This window comes from Pleurodeles waltl, chromosome 11, assembly GCF_031143425.1.
Source record: "Pleurodeles waltl isolate 20211129_DDA chromosome 11, aPleWal1.hap1.20221129, whole genome shotgun sequence".
Lineage (NCBI taxonomy): Eukaryota > Metazoa > Chordata > Amphibia > Caudata > Salamandridae > Pleurodeles > Pleurodeles waltl.
In genome coordinates, this window is record NC_090450.1 from 806732904 (window position 1) to 806752960 (window position 20057).

Below are 20057 nucleotides of genomic sequence, written 5' to 3' on the forward strand. Positions count from 1 at the left end.
TAAGAGACCTGAGCAATGTTGGCCTGCGATGCGAGGCGAATCATGATGTCCAGCTTCTCCAGTTTCACATAAATCGGGTCATTGTACTTGACAAAAAAAACCTTCATCTCATGCTTCAGTATTTCAGGCCTGTAGGGCAGAATGGACACTTATGAGAATACACCTCCTGTACAGCATCCAACCAATGTACACAGTACAACAAGCTCCCGTCCATCTGTGCACTTACAGAAGATCAAAATGTAAGCACAATCAAGGAAGACAGCCTAGAGCAGCCACAGGTTAAACCCCTGCTAACCACATCTCTGGAGTCACCCTTCTAAAAATGTTATGCCGTTGTATAATGCAGAGCAGATACAGGCTATGGGCAGATTCTTCCATTTGGAACTAGCCAACCCGTAAGAGTGTTTTGGTAGAAATTGGTCTCTTTTCCAGCTGCCTCAGAAGTATAAAAGTGGTGAAGTGCTTGCATCCCTTCTGTAGCAGCAACTGTAGCCAAGCACACTTACCCCTGAATACTAACATTCAAGCAACTGGCTGTGCCTCCTCTTTAAGCCTTGCCGACACAAATGGAAATGCTGTGCACAGAGAACACTACCTGTGCACCCAAATTCAAAGGCCCTGTTCCCTAGTAGAGCCGTAAATGTGGTCCAGTATTTACTGGGTGTGATATGTACCTCTTATTCAGAGTTTTTCTCTGGAAAATGAAAATTTAAGCCAGGAATGGTGCCTAATAGATGCATTTCAGACATCTAGGCAATCACTGGAGGAACAGATACATGTGCAAATGATCATACTTAGATCCAATAAGCGCAAGACCTTTTGTCCTTATCTATGTGATCTGAGAAATGGCCATTCACCTGCTACACAAAATGGAAACTATTTGCATGAACTTCACCTGCAATTGCTCAACAAAAAAGTAAATACCTTTGTTACTAACAAAAAAATCTTTAGAATCCTAGCATTTTGAGATAAAGCAAATGGGAAGAATCACAGTTTACTGTACAGGAACAAAAAGGCAAAATGGCAGATTCTTCCAGAGGCAACAGACAGACACCATAAAAGTACAATAAAAATTCAAGGATATATCAATATCTGCGCCAGAAGAAAAATCCAAAACTGCATTTAATGTAATTCGATTGGTTTTAAACTCTCAAAAGGTAATGCAAACATCTTGTCGTTCAATGATAACATGTAAATGTTCCACTGAGTCGAATTCTGTGAACAATGTTAAAAAAATGAAAAATATTTCACAGAGAACATTTTGTACTTCATTAAGACGGTAGATGAATTTCAAATGGTTAGAAGACATCCCCAATCCATGAATTATAGTTATTTTTAAAAGTCACAGAAAAACACAAGCATACGTAAGTTTACTGCTGAGTTCTACAAACAGAACTCACTTCTGACTGCCAAGTCATCTCTTTATACATGCCACTTCCTTATCATACCATACCATGCGATGCGATGTCATTGACCGAGTAAACAATTCTAGTGAAGCTGATAAGCATTGCTAATGGGATGGATGCCATAATCCCACACCAATACCAACTGCAAACCCCAAAGTGTCAAGGCATACCCTGCTGCCTCCTCCCTTTTTTAGACAGCCAATCCGGACCTCAGCCTTTGGATGTTCAAATGCTCACCTTTTTTGCACAATCAGGTTAATATTGCGGAGGGCCACATACTGCAGTTCGGGCTCAGCAGACAGAAGAGTGACCAGCGGTGGTGCAAGTTTCTTCAGCAGTGTCCCATAGTAATCCAGGTCCTTAGGGAGCATTTCCATGAACTTCATCAAGACTTTCACTGCTGAGAGCACCACAGCAGAATTGGCATGAGAGAGTCTCGGTGTCACCCGCTCACAGATGCTGAAAATGATATGAAGCACAGGGATAACTAATTGGATCACTAGAGTGTACTAGGTTATTTCAGTCACGAAACATGCTTCGGGGAGCAGTAGAAAAGTGCCAGCAGCACAGCAATTTTACCATTGCTCTGCCCACAACTGACTACCAATTCTCTGCAAGCAACACTCCGACGGGAAGTAATGAACAGGGCATACACACAAGTTCACAGGTCTTATACAAATGGGTGTGAAATTAATACACACCCCTCTAAAGTTGACATAAAAAATTCAGACTTAACACAGACGATGAGAGGTTCCAGACTTCATAATTATCCCTGGAGCTATACACGTCATTTGAGAAAAGTGTCACAAACTGAACGGCCTGAAGGGCTAGAGTATTGACAAATGTTTACTTTGTCTTAATGGGACATTTTACTCTGAAATACAGGCCAATGCGAGACTTGACCAAAGGTGTGAGTCAATGTAGAAAATTCCAAACATCAAGTAAGTGGAAGCACAGATGTGTACTGGATACTTTACTTTTGAAGTTGCACTTGGCAAAACTTCTGTGTAGCTTTGACCAGGAAAGGAGCATTCGCAACCCTCCAAAAGGATCACTGTACTCACAATAGTGCACCGACATAAGCCAACACAGCCACCCTTTGGAACCTTTCCCATATATTGTGCTAGAAACGGACATCACATTAGTTTTTATCCAGATCAAGGACAAGGAAACTATCTATGAAACCTAAAAAAATGTTTTGGAGAGAATCAAGTGACTTGATTCTTGGGGAGAAAAGCACATTCACTGATTAAAGAATTGTGCCTTGCCTGACTTTTATATGGACTGCATTTTAAGCAAAACCACCGCCACAGGTCCCACTGTGTCTACTCAGTATCCAACTTAAATGGGATTTGCGCATTGGACACAATCCTTAAGGCATGTGTAGGCACAATTTCACTAACTGTGGTCTATGGTGCCACATGATGGATCCAAGAACTGCAAATTACTGACAATCGTTGGAAGATTGTGGTGGCTCTTGTGATGGACACCATTATATTTTTTCTCCATCACATTAGGCTGGGTAATTAATTTAAATCCTATGCAATTACAGTTTTATTTTGCACTGTGGCTAAACTAGCTGTACCCTGCCCCAAAGAAACTAAGGCTCAACAAAGTTTAGATAGCAAACATATTGAGTCATGTTACAGGTACTAACGAAGGAACAGAGACTCTTGCATGGGAAAGGCAATAGTTAAATAATCAAAGGCTTTACCAAGCTTTGGGAGTCTCATAAGTGGAGCTGGATTGAGAGAATGATAGGTGTGCTGTACGTGGGAATAAGCTGTTTGAAACTGTTTCACACAATGAAACCTGAGCCAGGCTTACCAAGGGGTTTAGTAAATATTGCTTCTTTGAAGAGGGATTGCTCACATTTTATCTTGGTTGATTACTTGCTGCCTTGCTGAAGAAAGGCTATGCACTAAATAGCAGCAGCGAATTGTCAATGGCAGATAAACAACACAACTGAACATATGGTTTATCCCATTTCACTGGTCTGTAAATGTTACAAATACAGCAATGATTACTGAAGCATGATATTGTCTTATGCAAAGCGTCAACTGGACCAGTCTTGGAAAAATTCCATAATTATTCAGCAGTACTAGTGAACTTTCCAAGGAGGTAACACCACAATACTTATGAAAACTTTAACTGACCGTATTAGAGACATTTTTCTTTCAAGAATTGTTCACTATTCCTGGATCAAATGGAAAATCTGCTAACATGATATGCAAATAACATGCTCATATATTGGTTCTAAATCGGTTAAGATACTATTAATAAGCATGTCTCCGCTTGTTTGTATATTTTTGGAGGTGGAACTCTAACAGCAAATGTGCCTTGGCACAGCTCACTAAGCTTCCTGTTATTATAGATGTTTCTAGCCCTGGATGCAACACTTCATCCCCCCAAAGTGCACATTAGTCTGTAATTCTGGGCCCTTTCCTACTTAGGGTGCATCAGGATGATGATATACTCCAACACCCTAAAACTGCCAGACAACTGTCCTCCATAGAAGGGACCTCACCTCTGTGCCTCACGATCATCCTTGGGGGTGTAGTTGGCCAGGCAATCTAGGATGAAGATCTGGCCCCATTCAGTGCACTCGTTCAGGGCCGTCAGCAGTTTATTGATTGATTGAGGGTTCAGATCGAGCAAGTTACTGCTTGGGTGTGACTCTGCAATCTCTGAAAGAGCAGCAACAGCGTTCGCCACCACCTGCAATCAGAGACTGTCTTTAATCAATAGTCAAAAGAGGAGAGGACAGCAAATCTTGATACAGATCAAGAACGGAGAGCAGAGCAAGTAGCAAATGCAAAGAATGAGTGTAAAAGGGAAGCAGGAAGGAAAGCTGCAATCAGGGATAGCATGGAAGAGAAATTAGAACTTACAGCTCGTCTCCTTCGAGCAGGACACTGGCACGTCTGCCTTTGTATATACTTTTTTCCTGTTAGTCCCTCTTATATGGAAACAATGAGTGTTTAGATACATGTGACTTTGAAACAGGATTGGAAGATTCTGCTCATGACAACACCTAGGGACATTATCTACATTTCCCAAGGTATCACTTGGGGAGATTGTAATCCCCTGTGCTCATTGCAGTTGTCAAACTCAACCATGAATGCACAGGGTGTGAGAGATGCGAATGCCCTAGACAGAATATATTTTATACGGTTGATACATGGTCAAGCATTCCTGAAGTGTTCCCTTAATTTGTGACAGACCCAGAACTCCTGCAACTGACACAAATCACAGCACAGCATGCGCTAAGCTCACAGCACAATAGGCTCAGCATGTTACTAAATTCATGACCCATTCTTACTCGGTCACTTTTGTACCTCCCTGTAGTAGGAGGTGAATTGGAGTATGTGTGATGGCACAGACAATAAGCGGACACCTACCCATTCTTTATTTAGAAATAATGTCAGTCAGAGATTTTCCCTAGGCATGGCTTGGTATAAAGTGAATGAAATAAAGTGTATTCTTATCCTAGAATACCCAATGGCACCAGCTGAAAAAAGGCAAGGCAAGAAGAAGTTAGAGGTGAAGGAGGTATGGAAACAAAAGCTAAAACAGTGGCAGGTACAAAACGGCAGAGATAAGGAAGGGACAGGAGAACTAAGGAAGAGTCAGGGGCAAGGAAATTCTGGCAAAAAAAACGGATGAAGAGAAAGGAGAACGGAGCCAAAGCAGGCATGCACAAATGAACAAAGACGAAAGATACATGGAAAGGAGAGCTAAAGAACAGTCAGGATGGGGGACGGCATATAGCATAAAAAAGGAGGCAAGGAAAGCTAAGGAAAAGACAGTTGTCAGGGGTAGGGGTATGAGAGAGGTAAGTGAGAACAGAAAGATAAGGTTTAGCCAGTGAGAATACCACATAGATAAGGGAAAGGACAGGTTGTGTTACAGAAGAATTGGGAGTAGGGACAAAACAACAGAGGATAAAGAGTTAAAGAAGACAGCAGGGGGAAGTATAGCAGAGATATGGGAGAAAGGGAAAGAAGACCACCTACAGAAGGGATAGTGGTAGGGAAAGGATGGTGGATATCAAGGAGGAAGGAGAGCTTACAAAGGGGAGAAAGGCAATACTGCCGAGATGAGGGAAGAAGGAGATCTAACGAAAAGTAAAAGGAAAGTCAAGGAAGAGATTTGTATGGGAGAGTAAGTCAGATATGAGGTAGGAAAGGCTAAGGAGATTGGAACAGGCAGCGTACCACAGACGTAGTAACAGAAAGGAGAGTTAAGGAAAAGAGTTAAGGAGGGAGGGAAGGAAAGCACTAAAGAAGAGTTCAGGGCTGAGACAAAAGAGTTATGATAAGGAAGGCAAAGGAAGGAGAAGGAAGAGTTGACAGCTGTAACAAACTGCTAGAGATAAGAAAGTTAAAGGAGAGCTAAGGGACAGCAGCAGGGAGGCTATTAGCAGAGAAGAGAGGAAGAAAAATGCTAAGGAAAAGATGGGACAGGCAGAGTATTCAAGAAATAAGGGCAAATGGAAGCGAGTTAAGAAACAGCCAGGGCAAGAGATAAAACAGATAAGGAGAGTAGGGAAACAAGAGCTAAGGAAGAGACAGGGACAAGTAGAATACGGCAGAAGTAAGGGAGGAGGTGGAGGAAAGAAACTAAAGAATTTTCAGTGAGACTATGGCAGAGCAAGGAAGGAAAGGTGAGCTAAGAAGAAAGCTGAGGAACAAATATAGGAGCAGGGTGAATAAGGCAGAGATATGGTAAGACACAGAGAGGCACTGGGGGTAATCTGCTGGAGAATAAGGTTGCAAGAGGCTCCGAGATACAACTTAAGTGCACAGGTCAATCAGTGAGATGTACTCACTTGGCTAAGCTGTGTTAGGTTCAGACTGATCTTGAATGTCCAGTTTGTGCTGAGATTACACTGAAAGGTATAAGTATCGCCTTTGTAGACCAAGGTCACATTGTCACTGGGATTGTCCACTACATGCTATGGTCCGACAGTAAGGGGTACTCAGATGTAGAGAATATGCTCAGGTGAGCCTGTAAGAGCCTCTGGAATGTCTAGCTGGTGCAAAACGGAGACTGTGAGTGATATTGCACTGTCCAGACTGTGCAAGGATATGAATGTAAGAGGTTCTTGGATAGCCAGTCTCTGCTAAATTCAAGCTGGAAATGGCTGGTACAAAGTTGTAGCTAGTACAAAGTTGTAATTTAAGTGGTGCTGGGTTGTCAGGTCTGTGCTTGGAGAAGCCTAGAAAACATCCTGGGGCATATAGTGGGTGTCACAGTCAGTCTTAGAGGTACTGGAATGATCAGCCTGTGCTAGTGTGAAACTACGAGAGCTTCTGAGATGTGCATGTTAAACCAGGCTGAATGACGTTCTGGAAAGTCCAGTTTGTGCAAGAGTAAGACTACGGTTCTGGATTATTCATGTTGAGCTAGGCTCAGACTGTGAGAGGTGTTAGGATGTCCTGACTGTTAAAGATACTAGGGCACCTGGCTTGGGTGAGTATTTCAGAGCTTTTGGAGTGCCACAGTGAGAATCTGGGGGTGTCCTGCCGGTCATACTGTGAAAAGAAAAAGGGATGCCCAGCCCTCGTTAAGGGTACAATGGATGTTTTGGGAGTATCAAGCATCTGCTAGTGTGAAACTCCAGAGATGTACTGAGATGCCAAGGCGCGCTATGCATAGCACTAAAAGGCACACTTTCAGAATACAGAACTCTTAAACTGAAAATATCCCCTCATCCCTTTTTCACACTTTCTGTGACTGATTCTTGCCCACACCATCTAAAAACAGTTCACAAACAACACAGACAGGGTGTTCAATGAATCCTCCCTCCCAAAGGATATGATTATCCACCCAAACACGAAATAAGGTCTTTGAAATAATGTCAGTAAGTGTTGTTCATCCACCCACGCTGCAGCATCATTAAAACTTCAGTGATGCTGTAGGCATAATAAACTCTTAGACTCTGCAGACTAAGTAATGAAGGCACAATGACAACCACCCACACTGCACTGGCATCAATATTTATAACTTAAATTTCAGTCGCGCCCAGCAGCTGGAGGGATAGCCGAGTGCTGGCTCAAACAGTGCCTCTTACGATACTTTAGGGCTATTGCCTCAAAGATGTATTACATATTTCACAAACATCAGACAACACAAACTAACATTCCCAGGTAATAATGTTAGTATACTTTTGTTCATTGCACATAGCTGGGCACCAGTCACGTGAAGTCTTTAGTTTGTCATATTCTAAAGTGCAAAATTGGCAGGGATGACTCACACAGATTATCCATGAAAGGGGGAAAAGATGGAGAGGGAAGACATTAACTGATTAAATATAGTTCAAATACGGGAGAGGCTAAATGAGAGAGGGAAGAGAAAAATAAGTAACGGTGTCTCAAAAGAGAATAAACCAAATGATAAGGGAAAGATCAGAGAAAAGAAAGTTGAAGTGAGGAGGGATGGATCACAAAAAGAAAGTGTGAAATGACCAGGGACAGACGAGAGAGAAGAGAGGTGAAGTGCTCCGAGATAAATCTGAGTGAGTAGTTGTGAAATGAGCACAGATGGGTTAGAAAGTGACAATCTGAAGTGAACAGAGATAGATATGGAAGAGAAAAAAAAGCACAGATGTGAGAAAGTGTGAAAGTAGCAGAAATGGGTCAAAGTGAAGATGTTACATGACAAGAGATTGACCATAGTGAAAATGTGCAATGAACAAAGAATGTAAGAGATAATATGCACACCAAGCAGAAATGACTCATGAATAGAAGATCAGCAGTATAGGAAAATAGATGAGCAAAGCAGGATGAAGTGAACAAAGGTTGATCACTAAAGTGATGAATTAAGGAGATATGGGTCAGAGTAGGAATGAAAAGAGCGATGGATCAAAAATGGAAGATGTGAAATTAGCAAACTGGTCAGAGAGAAGAGCTGAAATTAGCATAAAAGAGAGGAAACAATGAGGAAAAAGCAGAGATGGAACGATACAGAAGAGGTCAGATGAGCAGTGAAAGGTGTAATGAAGAGATAGATCCACAAGAAGAGGTAAAATCAGGAGAAACGGATAAGCAGGAAGAGCTGACAAACTACAATTAGTTTTGTTGGAAACAGATGAAGGGGAACGCAGTGAGGGACAGGATAGGAAGTATGAAAGAAAAAGATGGACAGAAGTAAGAGGTATTAAGGGGAATGGGAAAAGGGGAAGAGGGAGAAAAATATAGAGAGAGATGTGTGAGGGATAGAGGAAAAGAGTGAGCTAGAGAGAAGAGGGCAAGAGTAATGGACAGCGAAAGGGAAAATACATCAGTAGGGTAAATAATAGAGTGAGTATGCTATTGGGGGGGGTGCAAAAAAAAAAAAAAGGAACTCATGCAAAGGGTCTGGAAAAACCGTTGTTACAAATAGACAGAAGAGAGTAAAACAACAAAGACGGACAGCAAGGCATCATAGGTTATCAACATATCAACAGCCAGAAGGAAGATAATGAAACACTTGTTATGACTTTTTGGCAAACATTATCCCACAGTCTTACAATACTAGAGCCAACATGTAGGAGAACCCAGATTGTTGAGGCACAATATAACCTTTTACATTTCTGTACTGTGTCATTGTGTTAAAGCATAATTATATCTTATTTTTTACTAAAACAATTTAGTCAATCCCTTACAAGTTTTTCTTGAATATACAAGAAAAACGTTAGATGCAACGAGGCATGACAAATGTATGTACTGCATGAATATCATCTTGAGACATCGGCCATATTTCCATGCCAAAATTCCTATAAAATTGCAAACAAAAGTTTTGGTTACCAAGATATTTAGAGCTGGAAGACAAAATGTAAGTGGAAGAAGATACAGCACAGCGCGGAACAACTTTAAAGACATACATTAATTCTCATCCAGGAATTGGGTATTAATCTCAGCACGTAGACTTGGTCCCCAAAGTAACACTCTCAACAGTTTTCTATTGCCACTTTAATCCTACAGAGAACCATCCAAATGAAGCACACATCTGTAAAGTGATTTAAAGGTTTTTAGAATACCCAGTTAAGGAGATCCTAAACAAATCTTGTATTGGTGATGCTCTAAATTAGACCTTGTAAGAAGAGAAACTAGGTTTTACAGTGAATGTTCATAGAATCTAATTTGAATTCACTGCATTTCTAATGCTCATGATCCTTTAACAGTTATGTGGGGAGATGTATCTAAATAATAATTCAACATAACCCCCTTGGAGGCATCAGAAATAAAGCTAATATTTTATAGTTTATGTGGGCTTCCTTTAATGTTTCAATAGAAAACCCCCTTAACTTAGATATCCTACTAAGACTTGGAAGTCTATCATTATTAAAGATCGGTTTATAGGGCTGTCTTTTCATCATATGTATATCTGCAATTACTTCAATAAAATAAAAGTAGAATGTGGGTACTGCCCATTACCAAGCCATGTACTGTTTTTCATACAATACAGTAGTTAGCAGAAAGTTGATTATTTTAATATCAATCGAAATTTGTCCTATGTTTTTTTAGCCAATCCCACATCTCCTAATAATGTTTGCATACCCTTGGTGCTATAGGCTTCAGTACATTATTGTTATACGACCAAATAATTCTAAGAGACTTGACAATAAGTGGTAGATAATTTTAAAGCAAGGTATTTGCAAGTGGATATTTTCTAGTTTCCAATTCTGCCACTTATGACGGGTTTATAAAAGGTGCAGTATTATAAATTTGTTACTCTTTTGAATTTCTCCTCTTCCAGAATTAAGTATGAGGCTACTTGAAAATCACAGCATTTGTGTACATTGCTAACCAGGTTTAGGGAACATCTTCAAATTGATCTCTAACCTTTTCTAGTAAAGACGGGCTTCCTCCGAAACTTCAACCTTTTGAGGTTTATTGCTTAATTTTCTGCTTTACGAACGCAAATCTATCCAGAGTCCAAGAAGGAAAGAATAAATAATTGCATACCCAAAGTATTCCAAGCATTTGTATCTTAAGATGAGCAAGCAACCCCCATTACTACCCTTTAGCGAGGTGCCTTATGTTCCACATGTCTGAAAATTAAACTAAAAAGGCAACGTGGGACTTTAATTTGATGAACTGCTCCATCTAACAGAGGACCGGACAAAATGTCTGCTTCCACTGATGTTAAAATGGGTAAAACAAGTTTTCCAAAGTGTTTCGTGATCCTTCCATCTTTATCCTTTAGACTAAAGTCAAGTTTTATACCTTCTGTCACAGGAACTTTTTTTCTTAGTTTTTGACTGGGATTAGAAGCTGCAGAGCGAACAGGAAGGAACGATTTGCACAGCAACGAAGAATCAAGAGGGATGAGAGAAACTGTATCAAGAATTGATTAGTTACCATGGGGTTGGAGTCAGAAATGAGGTCCTTTAGTGTATCCAGGAAGCCCTGGTCTTCCACCAGCTGAGCGTTGATATCGTGTAGCTTAGCCACGCACACGGCTGCTGTCTTACGCACATAAGGGTCCTCATCCTTTAGGCATTTGCGCAGTGGTTCACAAAGGTATTCAGTGATTTTATCTACCCGGATACAGCCCATTGTGCGAACTGCCAGAGCACGAATTAGGGGGTTGGGATCCTCACAGTCCTTCACGAAAGTGTTGACAGCCATGATGGCCATATCGGGCTGGCTCTTGGCATAGTTCATCAAATACAGGTACACCAGTTTCTTCAATTCCAAGTTGTCCGTCTGCATGCAGTTCACTACATCAGGAAAGAGAGCACTGCAACAAGGAGCACAATGTCACAAAGAATGGGCCAACTCAAGTGACAGGTAATAATTTCCAAATAATAAACCATCCAAGAAGTGCTCTTCAAAAACATAGAAATCAATCCAGAGAAGCATAGCTGCATTCGAGATATGGAATCCTGCCAAACAGAGACTCTCACTCCAAGACAAAACATTGCCTAGAATACGAAACACTTACAAACAGAAAAACATCCAAGAAGTGCTCCTCACATAGGAAACCAGCTAGGTAAAATGCATTAGAATTCATAGACATGCCAAGGAGGGTATACTAAAAAATGTAAAATAAAAATGTAAACCTATCAGTCACTATATCTCACTTCAGTATCCCTAAGAACAGCACTTAGGAACTGCACACTTATAGTCCAAATTAAAGCAAAAGTGGTCATTGTATGCTCCCAAGCAAAAACCCCTGATGAAGGAAACTCAACAGCATACATATTCACACAGAAACCAAGGCTATTCCCACACCACCCCCAACAAATAGGTCAAGTTGAACCTCTCTCATCCTCTTGAAGACTGAGCTCATGAATAACACTCTACCTCCTCTAGTCAAATGGAAAATGACCTCGAAAACAGGGCACATGGAAGCAGATAGCTGCCACATAAGGTATTGCTCCAGGATTATCAAAGCAACCCATAAAGTGACCAATACCCCACTAAAACTATATGGAAGAAATGCACAGTCACACCAGAATTAATTTGCTTGCCACCAAGAAAGGCACTTCTTAGTCGTAAACATACTCTCCTTTCAAAAGGGGCACACCTGAACAAACACCTTGTGGACAGACATACACACAAATAAAAAGCTGCATGCCCACACACAAGTTGCTGCACGCTCACCCACATGTATGCAGGCAAATAGACACACTGGCTGAGAATCTCTGCATGCAGGCGATAAAGAAATATCACCATGGACACACAATCAGGGCTGATCCAAACAGTCAGGTGCACACCATTGCTCAAAAGTACAAACAAGAACAGGCCACCTTGCATCTCTGGATTAAAAAAAAGCCCAGGGTCCGCTCAGACAAACAAGGAACACATGCCTACTGTAGATAAATATGTGCAAAACAATGCAGTATTTACAAGTAGGTGTGAACAATGTACGCTCTGATATAAAACAAGTGCACACATACCCTTTCAAGTAGATTCATATACAAGCAGGGAAAAACATACATTCAAGGTAATGAGGATACACACAAGTGGTTATATATTTGCCTATAATATCATCATTATGTACAAGCAGACAAGTGCTTTCAGCACAGACATACTCTCCAAATCTGCCTGAGTGACCCCAATGCGTACCTGACATCCTTCCCAACTGTCATAGAGGCAATAACCTTCTTGACTGCCTCCTTCTTCTTCTCCTTTTTGTCACTGTTCAGCTCAGCTTTGAGCTCAAATATCTCACCTGGAAACAAAAGGCAAAGAGCAGGTGACATTGTTGCCTACAAATGTGCCACATTCATACACATGCACACAAAGACCAAGAGAGTTGGCATTCCTACCAAAAGCTTCAAGCAAATGTTCATCCAGTGAGAGACGGAATTACGATCAGTTAACTTCTAACGCAGCTTTTCACAGAGGAAAGATAACAGCAGAACATTTCCCCTTATATAGTTGTCCCAAGAAACAAGAGAGAAATGTTCAACTTTACTAAATTAAAGTTAGCTATGCAACCAACATGGCGTGTCTTCGCAGAAAAGTGGAGCTAATAATGACATCTACCTCGTTTCCCTTTGTTTTCTAGGAGACAGGCAAACTAGTGTCATAAAATGTTCCCTTCTAGGAGTACACCTGCTTCCTAAGCATGAGGACTGAGTGCAAGTATTTGGCCTATCCTATCCCGAAACCTGGAGAATCCTCTTAAAAATATCAAGCACACACCTAGTGAGTTGTCTCTTTCTCAGTCCCTCGATGGACATTAACCCTGTCAGAGTATATCATTTTTATTATCTAAAGTGTTTTAAACATCATCAACAATGATTCCTTCACTGCACACAAAAGAGTAAATTTGAAAGCTAAGGAGAACAAACTAAAAAGAAAAATAAACATACATGTATTGAGAGAACTTGACCCTATCCTGCACTGATGAAGGAATCCGTGACAGCACTCTCCCTGGGTTCAGCCAGCTATTGGGACTACAAATTTTGCTAATCCTAAAGAAGGTGCAAACCTACATGAATATATCCTGTCTCCTCAGCACCAGTATGAACAAAATTCAACCTGCGAATCAGAAACCCTCATGCAAATTCAGATCTCTCTCGGCATTCACCCTTGACTATGTAGTTTGAGGACACTGCACAACAATACTGACATTTGCACATAACACTTATTTACTAATTGAGGAAGAGTCTCAAGTTTCCTCTATGCAACTGGTTCATTTTCTTGTGGGCCAATGATCTGCAGAAATCATAAAATAACCTGTTGAAGAATCTACAAAAAGGCTGTGGGAACTCATTGTTTTAATCTCCAAAATATTCTGATGGCATCTGCCGAGTGCCTGAAACTGAACCCCAAGGATAACATGAAGACAGCCAAGAAAAAGATGAAAACTGAGAGAGGAAGATGGTTACAAATTGAGAGTTGCAAGGTAGAAAGACTATGCCCTTAATGACTGGAGGTCGTCAAATGTCCTGAAGAGAGCTGTAGATTTTACTTTTGAGCAGAATACATATAGCCTGGTTTGCATCCTAAAATCGGCCAAAGGTTGGGGGAATGGGCCCTTTTCTGTAGATTAAAATTAAATTTCTAGTGCCCTATGGGTAATTTTGAATTTCTGCATAAACTATTTATCTTTGAGGGTCCGAAAGGTTTCAAAGTCCCTGAAAAAAGAAATTCGGCAGAGTTTAAAAAAATCTCTTCTCTTGGACAATGCTTCCATGTCATCTCATCAGCTTACAGATTTCGGCACAAATACTGGGAAAGAATAGAAAAGCCCACTCCCAGACTGCTTGGACTTATCACCATCTCTCTCCTATGTAATTTGGAACATGAGGCAGAGACCACCCATATAGCGGCTTGGTGTGAAGCCTTGCAAGCAATGAATGAGAAGGTGATTAATTGCTGGTGATGTTAGATGTAGGAAAGAAAATGCCCGTTTTTGCGTTATCACACTTTGTGTTAGATTGTATTGCTGATTTTTCGGCTCAGCACACTGGGATACTGCTGCCCAGTAATCAGTGCATGTGCTTTGATTCCTAAAACCATGCTGATTTGGTATACACCTAATTGGCATATTTAACTTACTACAAGTCCCTAATAAAGTGTTTCCCAAACTGTGTGTCGGTCGCATGCAGATTTTTGGTGGGTCAGGAAAGTCCAAGCAATAAATAAAGACACCTTTAAATTCCGTATTTAATTTGTCACATTTGCCCCGTGCTTCAAAGACAAAAGTCGAATGTCAGGCTATATCTTCTGACAAACTGCTGCTTGTTCTACCAACATGGGACTGGTGTTTACTTTTCTCTCTGTTTGCAAAGTTAAAGGAGTTTTAAAGTGAATTATGTGATAATCTCACTGGAGTGCATGTAAAGTGAAAGGAAAGGTTGCAGGATGTCACTATTTTTTTTAAACACAACAATATCTAAATACCTGTAAATGAATTGTATGCATTCAGCACTTAAGAAAGCAAAAATGAAGCACATGTTTTTGCAATTCAAAACAAATCAATAAACTTTACTTGGTGATGATCAAATGCTAACTGTTCACAACCTGATTTACAAGTTACCATTTGTATGCTATATAGCTTTAATCAGTAAAACTGTATGGCTGTGCAAAGTTAGTGCATGTTTCAATGGAAAATGTGCTGCCTGCAAATGACAATGTGCTTCCTCACAATGCTTTAGTTACATTAAAAGAAAAATTGCCCTGAGTCAGGTCCAATAAAGGTAGGTGGGCCACAAAAGTTAGTTGTTCTAAAAAGTGGGCCAAGGTTCTAAAAACCACTGTCCTAGTATATGGTAGAAAAGTGTACCCAAAACCTATAAGGTAAATGTCACTAGTGGCCTGCAGCACATATTGTGCCACCATTAAAGTGGCACTGCATTATATGACTGCAGGCCCCTAAGTAAACCTTAAATGCTCAAAGGGCAGGGTGCATGATATTTAAACGTAGGACAAAAATGTAATGTTAAACATGCTCCTAAACTGTCAATGCTATTTCCACTGTAGCAGGGTTAGTTTTTCCATAGGAAAGCACTGAATACATTATGAACGTTAATAATGGTTTTCCCACCTAAGAACCAGATAAAAAGTTAATTCTTTGACATTTTAAAATATTTATCCAACTCTAATTCATTGGTGTAGTTGAATTTGTAACAAACATGTGATCTAAGTTTCTTTTAAAAGGTCAACGTTAATTTGCCTAGAGCCCCTAGAAGCCCATTTGCACGAGCTTCCTACTGTCTGCTCTGGATGAGGTGTGAATTGCCTGCAAGTGCTGAGACAAAGGACTTTGTAATGGGGAGGTGGCCTATTCCTCTGACAAGATGACCATCTGGGCAGGGCCCAGGAACTTAATTTTCTTTAAAGGGGCTTGCCCAGTCACAGGCATGTAGCGCATACCTGGGCCTGCTCCCTCCATTCTCCTCCTAGCAAGCCTGGCACCAACCCCAGAGGGAAACAAGCTGCCCTCACAACTAGTTTTCCATTTCTCTGGCCACACCACTGCCAAATTGCTTCTGGTAGAGATGTGCACTGTGGGATTGTTTGTAGTAGGACACACAGGTATTGCTGCAAATGCAGGTAGAGATGGGGCAGGAGTCAACCCCACCCACAGGTTAGTGCCAGGCATAAATGTGGCATCCATGAGCACCCTTCTCAAAACACACCTGAGAGCGTGGAAGACAGAAAACGCAATGCAGCTACTATTGTGTGACCTGAGTGAAGAACTCAAATGACTGGACCTGCTCCCACATGTACCAGGACTAAGTAGTAGACACCATGGGTCAGTTGACTGACCTCCTGTTACGCTATTGGGACACAAAAGCTGCAAAAAGCCAACTCTCCTGAAACACCCAGCTGACCAGCTTCTACTTGACCTGTCCTGGACCATGCTAGTGTCTTCTGCTGGAGTGAGTCCTGACCCCTCCACAAGCGCTTTTCCTGAGGACCTGGAGCCCTCAGCTCATGTTAGAGTTTACTCATCCTGCCTAGAACATAGACTTATAAACTGTGTAAAAGCTTTTTGTCTAGAGAACCAAAAGAACCCCTCGACAAACCTGCCAAGTCAATCTGATCAAGGTGGGTTGCCGCTGGGCCAAAGATTCAGGTTACTTCTGCTTGGAGCTTTCACGCAGCGGCAAATCTGTTTCAATGGGACATCGTGGAGAAGGTACCCAGCCTTATGAAGCCCTGTTCATCCACAGCTTGCAGCCTTGCACCTCTGGAGGAATCTGAGCTCTATTAAAGTGACTTCATCAGAAAGTAGAAATCTTCAGCTGGCAATGGTGCCAAAAGTATCCAGACATCAAGGTACCTTACTAGTGAGCGCATTTTCAACTTCCCCTGATCAGAGCTTTCCAGCCAAAAGTCAACAGCTTCTCTGGGACTTCATCCAACAGCTATCTGTGTGGTGGAACCCATCTCCCCCACAGCCTGCTACTTTGCACGACTGAGGAATTTTTTACTTCCATTTCAGAGACTAAGGAGCTCATTAAGAGTATGATGGTCCCAACTGCGGGACCGCCAAACTCACAGGGAGGACGCCACTGACATTGTGGTGGCGTCCTATTACAAGGTTTCCCCCGGCCTGACCTGACTGACACCTTGAAATAGTGCGTTCACCCCCGGTCTGAACAGCAGAACAGTGCTACGAGATAGTACTCGGCTCCTTTAAGGGAGGCCCAGAGGGGGCCGAAGTGCACCCTCATAATGCACACTGTCTGCTAAGCAGACAGCACGCATGCCGATGGTGCTGGGAAGGGGGCCCGACGCTTGTTCTTCACCAGCCTTTTCATGGTGGGCAAACCACCATGAAAAGGCTAGCAGAGAACAAGTTTGTAATCAGCAGGGCAGAGCCGAATTCAGCGTCCACCATGAAAAGACTAGCAGAGAACAAGTTTGTAATCAGCAGGGCAGAGCCGAATTCCGCGTCACCCTGGCTGATTACAACCAGGAACACCATCAGCCCGTCAGGATCTTTGATCCTGGCGAGGACGGCAGTTTTTAGGCTGGTCTGCCCACCAAACTCGTAATGCCGCTGTAGTCCGACCGTCACTGCAAGACTGGCAGTCTTAAGATCGCCAGCCTCGTAATGAGGGCCCAAGTCTAAAGGTAAAACTTCAGACCAGAACAAGCCTGGTCTCTGCATTCGATGTGCGTGCCACCGCATTTGGCTTTAAACCTTACCCATATCTCTGTCTAGTGTGACTAGTTGCCCGCGGTTGGAGCTATACTCTTTTTTTTTTTTTTACTTTGTTTTTGCTTTTTTGCTTTTTTTTGTGCTATTCTTCTTCAAAGTTTTAAAAAAACATATCTCCAAATCGCCTTCCTGGATTTTAGTTGTTTTTGCGGTCATTGTTTTTGTTATAGCTTTCTCCGTTTCTATAAAATGAAGTGGGAATTTTGTTTTGTGTTTTTGACTTTTTAAACTGTTTTGTTACTTGTAAATGCTTTACACATTTTCTTAGATTAAGTCTGTCTGCTCTGGGCCATAACAACTAGGGGTTGAGCTCAGGTTTAAATTATTGAAACCTTTACTGGACCAGACAGAAAAAAGTGCAATTGTTACCTGCAAAGGACTACCATCCACCCCAAATGACAATCTAATTTCTGACACTAGACTTCTCCAATGAATTTGATACTGTAGATCATAAGAGTATACTGCAGAGCCTAAAGTAGCATGAGCTGCCTCCATAATATGTCAAACAAAGACTAACCTTACTATTGACATTTCTGTTAGATATGTTGTTCTGCAGTGCTCTCCTCAACCTCAGCACTATTTGATACTTCCTATCCTAACTTTTGTACTGTTCACAGATACTATGGTGTGGGCACAGTCGTACCCACATTAAATCAACTGGAAAATTACATTTACATTTCTCTACATCGGTTTCATTTGCTAGTAGCCTGCGATTTTTGTTTTTGTAAACCATTTTCTTCAGCTGATCATCTTTAGTTTACATGTTCTGCTTCTCACAGAGATAGGTTTGTCAACCTGCCTTACACCACAGCAACATATTTAAAAGCAACTGGTACACTTTTGTTAGAAAAGACCTTCCCAGTAATTTCATTTTATGTTACAAGTGTTTCATGCATTGTGGGAAGGTACTGATTTGTGGTAATGTTTCATTGTTAGGTCGAACCTACCAGGCGTGCAAACTGTGTTGTGCGAAAGACCTATTGCAATCTTACAGTGTGCTTTCAGCTAACCCACTGCTTATAAATGGTTGGAATTATTGCCACTTTTATTTCCTTACTTTTTAATTGATGGCTTCTTAGGGCCTGATTTAGATATTGGCGGATGGATTACTCTGTCACCACGGTGACAGATATCCCGTCTGCTGAAATCTAAATCCAGGGGTGTGGAATTCCTATAGCTAGACACCCAGGACATATTGTTTGCGGTCAAGGACAACACATTTTCATGTTTATTTTGTCTTTGGGACAAGTAGGCCCAACCCTGTGCAGCCCAAACCCTTTGGCTGCCAGTTTATAGGGAGGAACTGCCTGCAGTCAAGGTAACATTTGCATGTTATGTTAATGCTGTCCGAACTTGTATTTTTGGTTAATTAATGCAAAACCTTTATTATTAGGGTGAGCACTCTAAATAAACATTGTAAGATCACACTCCACTACTGACAGTGGTTCCAGTAAAAAAGGTGTACACACATTTGAAAAGTTTAACAACATGAGACTGCGCATAATGCTCCCAGAATGTTCTCTGATTAGATGCAAATGTTTGCCGAAGTTTGTAAACGAGATTGAGGATTCTTTGCTATCAAAATAAAATGTTCAGAAAAAAAACTGCAAGTAGGGAAAAAAACTTTTGCTAAATTACTGTGAAATTTTAGGTACTATTTCATTGGCGCATCATTCAGTAAAATGTGTTGATGAATGCTACCATTTCCAAAAAATATTCATAGTAGAAAATCAGTATAACCATTTTCAATACGATTATGGGAAGCATGAAAGTAAACAAGCACTGGCAAAGCCAACTGATCCAACATTGGTTGCCAGTCCTTTGGTTTTGTCAAAGTGGGTCTTGTTTTAGCATTGCTTTCGTAACATTTTATTGTTATGGGAGCTGCCAGGCCCTGACCATTGTAATAAAGATTGGCAAAAAACGTTTTTGGTCTCAAAAAGGCCACAGTAGTTCCTGGCACTAAACAAAACTACTTTGTGTGCCAATATGCTCCTTGCAGAAGAGCAGAAAGCTATCACTCACAGTAAAGCTAGCCGATAGATGGAGAGGGAAATAAAATTTTAATTAAAAACAAAATGTCTTTGTTGATGCCAGACCTAACTAGGGGCCCAATTCTTAAAGAAACTCACAAAAGTGCACCCATGATATATGTCTTTGAGTAAGTGGCTCTCATGAAACAAGAATTTACAGAAGTACTCCAGGAAATCGGACTGCTAGAAAATACTTATGAACTGTATTTTAGCACAAGCAAAAATATATATGTGTAGATTTGCTCATGCGAAAATCTATTGAGCGTTTACAAGTTCACTTTCCCTCCAACCACTTTTTTCCCCAACCCTGGCAGAATTTCTACCTCTTCCCTTTTCAGGAGTAAATTTCCAACATTTCTCAGTATGGGAAAAGATTAGAGAAGAGCTGGTGAAAATCCTTAAAACATGCAAGTTAGTAGGTTTTCACAGACTCAAAGGCAATCCAACAGCGGAACTATTGCTTACTGCTTCCACAAGCCCCAGTATGTAGCTCTGCGGA

At 41.2% G+C, this 20057-nt stretch overlaps 1 protein-coding gene across 1 annotated transcript in view; it reads right to left on the reverse strand.

The window, feature by feature from the left end:
• AP1B1 (adaptor related protein complex 1 subunit beta 1) overlaps positions 1–20057 on the reverse strand; it is a 335180-nt gene that overhangs the window by 286557 nt on the left and 28566 nt on the right. The window contains exons 3-7 of the mRNA XM_069214578.1: positions 12467–12572; positions 10754–11135; positions 3934–4124; positions 1644–1865; positions 9–129 (exon numbers count right to left, since the gene is read on the reverse strand). Of these exons, the coding sequence (XP_069070679.1) occupies positions 9–129; positions 1644–1865; positions 3934–4124; positions 10754–11135; positions 12467–12572 (1022 nt within the window). The remainder of the gene's footprint in view (positions 1–8; positions 130–1643; positions 1866–3933; positions 4125–10753; positions 11136–12466; positions 12573–20057) is intronic.